General features: G+C 52.4%; 1 protein-coding gene across 6 annotated transcripts in view; it reads left to right on the top strand.

The window, feature by feature from the left end:
- The first annotated feature begins 1,753 nt into the window (after positions 1–1,753).
- Positions 1,754–6,352, top strand: part of OPA1 (OPA1 mitochondrial dynamin like GTPase) — a 60,589-nt gene continuing 55,990 nt past the window's right edge. For all 6 annotated transcript variants that reach the window (XM_042456940.1, XM_042456938.1, XM_042456939.1 and 3 more), the window contains exons 1-4: positions 1,754–1,912; positions 2,888–3,221; positions 4,448–4,544; positions 5,932–6,039. In XM_042456940.1, the coding sequence (XP_042312874.1) occupies positions 1,878–1,912; positions 2,888–3,221; positions 4,448–4,544; positions 5,932–6,039 (574 nt within the window). In that variant the 5' untranslated portion in view covers positions 1,754–1,877. The remainder of the gene's footprint in view (positions 1,913–2,887; positions 3,222–4,447; positions 4,545–5,931; positions 6,040–6,352) is intronic.

Genomic DNA, 6,352 nt, shown 5'->3' with positions numbered 1-6,352 from the left:
GATGCGAATTGACATTATAACGTGAGTGTTTTATCACACCTGGTTGCCCTTCCGAACTGAGGGGGAATCGGATCCAAGGCAAGTCACCTGATGCGGATTCAGGGAAAGCGGAGTGAGTGCACATTGTATTTCCACACCGGTGCATACCATGGGGATTCAACAATTTGAATTGGGACCCTTGCGCATGCTCAGTGGGGCTCTGGACGCATCCTTCCGGGGTGAAGACGGGAGCCTGGCTCCACTCTCACGGGAATGACAGCTGCTTCCCCTTTCTCCCTCCCTTCTATTCTCCCATCCATGGCAGCCAAATTCAAAGGGTCCTCCGTGTCAGAGCCCCCTTCCATTTCAGCCACTTCGGCATCTATTCTCCTCATCTATTTCACCTACATATATCCTTCCCTTTGTAGCAGTTGCCTTCTCTTAGGCTGCATCCGCACTGGGGAAATAATCCAGTTTAACTCCACGTTAACTGTCCTGGCTCAGTGCTATGGAATTCTGGGAACTGTAGTGTCCTGAGACATTGAGCCTTTTCTGCCAGAGAGCTCTGGTGCCTCAGCAAACTAATAACTTAAATGGTTATTATTTTAAAAACTTATTATTATTATTATTATGGGAGCTGGAGTTTGCTGTGGGGTCCTTGGCTCAAGGCTATGGAATTCTGGGAGTTTCATCTCTGCCTCCAGCCACTGTTTCTTTCCCTTCAGATCTGCCATCTGGACCTAGCCTCACATGAAGGATAGGGAATGGCACCTGTCTCTAAATGCCCTCTGCTTCACCCGAATGTATCACCCACCGGAAAAATTATTGTTATTATTAATGTTGTTGTTGTTTTGCAGTGAAAGAATTTTTATTATTATTATTATTAATAATAATAATAATAATGATAAATGTCTTTCCCTGCCAAACGATCCGAGTAGAAGCTGCTGTTCTCCTTGGAAGTGGCCCCTGCCTCCCCCTTGGCCCCACTTTGGAGGACGTCCTCCCCCAAAGAGTCCTCTAGAACAGGGGTAGGCAACCCTTTTGAGCCGGGGGCCGGGTTGCTGTCCCTCAGACAATTGGGGGGTGTCGCGGCAGAGAGAGACGCAGAGACAGGAATGGGGGTGCAAAGCTTCTTCTGCTGGCCAGGTCTTGGCCAGCCCTTTTTATTGACATCAGGGTTACATCAGGTTTTACATTATCTCATTGTACATCAGAAGGCAATTTGCAGAATCAGGGACCAATGTGTACTCAGGAGAGTTCTAATTAGCAAAGGGGAGCAAGATGTGTTCACTGTCTCAGCCGAATCAACATGGGCTTATCCAATCACGGATAAAGCATTGTCTACCAGAAGGCAAGTCATAATCCTATGGTCTGCCAGTAGGGTTATTACATTTCAATCTTGGTAAACATTGCTATCCTGGGAGGGGTCGCCATCCTCGGGGGGGGGGGGGGCGAAGCCAAAAAATAAATAATTTAACGATTTTAAAAAATTAAATAAATAAACCAGAACAAATGTAGGACAACATTTTCAAATGGAGGGTACTTTTAAAATAAAAAATGAAAGCAACCAGGTGTGAAAATGCATGAGCGTTATGACGTGAATCCGCACCGCTCACTCCGCTCTCACTCCGGTTCTGAGCGGGAGAACCCCGTTTGATAAACGCCATTGAAGCTCGGAGGCTCGCCGCGAACGCGCCGCTCTTTGCTTTCCTAGCTCTACGGGGCCGGAAGGCGCTCTGCGGCGGTGCGTCGCTGAACGCGGCCCGGCAGAATCACTTCCGGCGGAACCTTTGCGCCACCTTTGAGGGCGAGGAGGAGGCGGGGCCGGGGCGTTTCGGAAACGGACAGACGCGGGGCCCGGACCGGAAGCGGCGGAGGGCGGCAGGCGGAGGAGGAGGATGTGGCGGGCGGCGTCGGTGGCGCTGGGCCCCTGGTGAGCGAAGGAGGCTCCCTCGGCAGCTGCGCGGCTCAGCCCGGCTCCCCTCGGCGCCGCCGCCGCCTTCGCTGCTCTAGGACCTGCGGCTCCTTGGGAGATTTCGCCGCCCGGCTCCCAGGATTCCGCGCGGGCGGAGCATGCAGCTCCTGGCGGGGTCTGCCTCGGAGGAGGAGGAGGCTGAGAGGGGGGCCGGGGCTCTCTGCCAGGCCTTCCTTCCTTCCTCCGGCTCCCGGGGCCCTCTGGAGCTGCTCCTGCGGCGGCGCAGGACACCGGCCCCGGGGACCCCGCTGCTCTCCCTGCTGCAGGCAAGGCCCTCCGGGGTCCTCCTGGCCAGGCTCCCTGGAGAGGCTCCGCCTTTGCTTGCTCTCCCGGAGGAGGAGGCGGCCGAGGGAGGGAGCCTGGCCCAGGAGACTCGAGCCCTGGACCACGGAGGAGCCCTGCTCTGTCACCGGCAGCCCTTCCTCCCCTCTTTGGCGGAGGAGACACTGAGGGCGGGGGGGGGGCCCACGGAGGGTGCCTCTGCCCCTTCCTCTTGCCCTACACGGCCCTTGCAAGCGGAGGAGCCTGGCTAAGGCTGTCAGTGGCGGCAGACGTCCCAGAGGACTCTTGGCAGGAGCCCAAGGGCGGCGCCTGGGTCCCTCCTGGGCGGCTGCAGGCTCTGGGCATGATCCCCGGGCCATGCTTCCCCAGAGGCCTGGCCTGGCCAGCAGTCAGGGCAAGGGAGCTGGCCTCTTGGCAAAGGGATGCCTGCCAGAGAGCTGCAGGAATAGTCATCCAGCTTGAGACCGCTTTGACTGCCCTGGTTCAGTCCTAGGGCAGTCAAAGGATCCCATAGCATTGAGCCAAGGGGTTAAAGTGGTGTCAAGCAGGGTTCTTTCTGCAAAGTGGATGGAGCCTCAGTCTCTTTCAGCATAAAATGGAGGCGGGAGAAGGGCTCTGCTCAAATAGCTCTTCCTTCCTTCCTTCCTTCAGCCTCATCTGCCGAAGCCTGACGAATGGGGCCCAGAGAGCAAGAGGGAAGCCAGCGCCACTGCTGCTGCTGCGGCAGAAGCTGCACCTCGTCTCCCAGAGCGTCCATCTTTCCCGCCATCCTGTTTCCAAAGCCCAGAGGCCTCCGCTACGGACCTTGACACAGCCCTTCTCCGCCCTCCGCCGCCGCCTTCCCTCGCACGGCCCCCACCTCCTTATAAAGAATGGGTCCCAGCCGCGCAGGAACTTTTGGCTGGCCAGAGTGGCCTCCCGGCTCCTGAGGCTCCGGTACATCGTCTTGGGGTCTGCGGTGGGCGGCGGATACACGGCCAAAAAGGTACTGAGGCAAGCCGAGGCTGCTCTCCTGTGCCTCTATCCCAGCCTTTCGCACTTTGTGGAATCAGGAGAAGGGTCTGGGATGGTCCTCTGAGGAGTTAAAAGATTTGATGCTGGAGAGGGCACAGCAGTTCCATCAGCGGCTGGCAGGGTCTTCTCTTTACGAGGAACATAAGGGAGAATGATCAGAGCTGTTTAAACCAACAGGACATGTTCTAGCTAATGTACAGGCGGTGGGTGTTTTTGTGGGAGGGAGAGTCCGAGTGTGGAACCGTAGAACAGCCAGAAGGCATCCCAAGGGCCAGGCGGTCTGACCTCCTGCTGCCACCGCTGGACATCCACCTGAGCTGGGGCCCCTGGCAGACCAAAGGCTTCCAAGGAAGGAGGGCCCTCCACTCCCCAAGGTAGTAGCCTCTTCCACCATCCAGCAGCCCGTGCCCCCGAGACCTTCTTCCTGGCGTTTAGGTGGAATTTCCTTCCTGGCCATTTGATTCCTTTGCCTTGCCCTCTGGAGCAGCAGAAGGCAAGGTGGCTCCATCTTCCATGAGCCAACACCCTTCAGGTACTTGGAGGCAGCTGTTCCATTTCACCCCTCAGTTCTCCTTAGGCTAAACCCACCCACTTCCTTCAGCAGTTCCCCATAAGGTTGTGCTTTTGCCTTCAGTCTTTTTCACACACACTGCACCTTTCCTCTTCCTTCTGCAGCCTTCTGTGCCACCGTCTCCTCGCCCTGCCACTGGGAAAAGGGGTTTTCATTGCAGAGCTGGATGCCTAGAAGGCCCGTTTTCAGCGTCTGTAGGTCTCTTAGTCTTTCTCCCCTTCTTGAGTTGTAGATCTTAGAGGGAAGGCAAGTGAGGGGAGGCTGTGGCATGAAGAATCTCTCTGGAGCAACACTGCCATTTCCTTGGAAGGGGAAGCTTCCTTTAACCTCTTGTTCTTCGTAGTAGCGATGGCTCCCGCTATCATGGGGAAGAGCAGCTTCTGCTCTTGGATTGCTCTCACTGTGGCAGCAGAGGAGTCAGGAGGGATGAGGGGAGAGGAGAGGCTGCCATTTTGTTCCCTCGGAACTGGGGCAGCCTCTGGTGCCAGTCTCCGGTCCGTATCGGTTGTACTGCGGTCTGGCCACAGTTGGTGAATTTTAGCCTTTAATGGGACGTCAGTGCCACTTGGCCATAAGTATTCTTATGTACTGAATCCGTGACGATGTCTCTCTGCTTTTGGTGATAGACGTATGACCAGTGGAAGGACATGCTGCCTGACCTTGGCGAGTACAAGTGGATTGTACCTGACTTCATCTGGGAGCTGGATGAATATGTAGACTTTGGTGGGTACTTGATTTCAATTATTTCTTCCTCTTCTCCTCCTTGAATACTCACTTCAATTAGAACTAGGATATTAGATGCACAGATGAGTATGTCTCTCTGAAAACAGTTTTTTTGTTCTGGAAAAGTTTTCAAGCATTTTTCTGGAGCGGAGAAGGTTTATTTTAGTTGTTTCATATCCCCTGGATCTTTTTCTCCTAGTCTTCCTGGTCAAAACGAGGACTTTGTGTGCTGTGGGTTTTCATGATAGAGCCCTAGCACTCATAACAGCAGCAGCAGCAGCAGCATCTGCCGCCTTCTTAAAGAAGAAGCCCCCCCCCCCCACTTTCCCAAGGCACTAAGGCAACCTGTCTTAGCAGAACACTTGAAAAACATGCAGCCGGAGTGGGAATCATTTGACCAGAGACAAAGAGAGAAATTGATTTTATGTGTAATGCAGTTTGCAAAAGGCTGTAACAAGATAAGCTAAAACAAAATACAGTTAAAGAACTGTAGCACCTTTGAGACAAACTGGACAAAAGAGGTCGGTAGCATGCGCTTTCACATATGTGAGCCTACATGCATCTGAGGAAGTTGGCTCAAGTCTAGGAAAGCTCAGGCTACCAGCTTCTTTCTTTCAGTTTCTCTCAAAGGTGCTACATTTCTTTAACTGTACTTTAAGTTTTTTTATGACCACAAGATCCCTTTGCATGCTGATATTTTCCAGAGTAACATGGCATTGTCTTTGAGTTAAATAAATTAGCATATTGCAAACATACATTGGATAATGGAACACACCAAGGAATTTCAAAAGGAAACCAGCCTGTGCTTTATAGACTGTAACAGCCTTTGACGGCAGCGGCATACAGAAAGTAATCTAAGGCCTGTTCCAGACTGCCAAAATAAAGCAGCTTCGGGTCTCTTTGGAGTTATGCTATTTGAATGATGCATGGGTCCTAGGAGTCCGGAGGTCGCGCCAAAGCCACACTCCATTCCTAAGCACCGGAGTGCAGCTTTGGTGCCGCTTCCGGATTCTTAGGGTGCATGCATCATTTAAATAGCATACCTCCAAAGAGACCCAAAGCCGCTTTATTTTGGCAGTCTGGAACAGGCCTAAGTCTCTGTTTTTTATTTGTAAAAAGAGTTGCAGTGATGAACTTTACATTTTGTTAAATAATTATAAGCCATACATGCGTAAATTATTCTGTTTATTCTGCTGGAGGTCTTTTAAATTCTGATTTTTATATTTTTTTAAAAACTGCATAGTTGGAGGAGTTTCAGTTTTACAAAGACTCTCAAAATCCTCTGTTGTGCCGTCACATTTGTTTCCCCTAAAAGCTTAACCTTTCATCTTGACTCCCTCAAAACCCAGAAGTAACTGAACCTCTCTTTCCATTGCCCCCCCTCTAGAAAAACTCAAAAACGCTCTTCCGGATTCAGAAGACCTTGCTAAGCTGATGCCTGACTTTGACAAGATTGGAGAGAGCATCAGTTCGCTGACAGGGCTTTTCACGCCAGGTAGGGAAACGTTTCACAACAGAAAACCTGAGCAATGAAAGCTGGAGAGGAAGAACTTCCTAATTCCTCACCCCTCTGAGCTTCCTTGGTTTGGTCCTGCAGCCCTTGCCACTTTGCCCATCTCTGTCAAGGGGGAAGGGACGACATTGACATCTGAGCATATTCCAGCCCAGGAGCAAAGGGAGGGTCTCTTGGTTTGCTGGGGGCTTTCCAGCGACTGCCTCTGCTCCCCACATTCCTGAATCCTGTCAGGAGTCCTGATTGGATTGAGCCAGTGCAGCTTTTCCAGGGCCTTGTCTTCTTTGGACCCTTG

This window comes from Sceloporus undulatus, chromosome 3, assembly GCF_019175285.1.
Source record: "Sceloporus undulatus isolate JIND9_A2432 ecotype Alabama chromosome 3, SceUnd_v1.1, whole genome shotgun sequence".
Taxonomy (NCBI): Eukaryota; Metazoa; Chordata; class Lepidosauria; order Squamata; family Phrynosomatidae; genus Sceloporus; species Sceloporus undulatus.
This window is presented reverse-complemented; position numbering and strand designations above follow the sequence as displayed.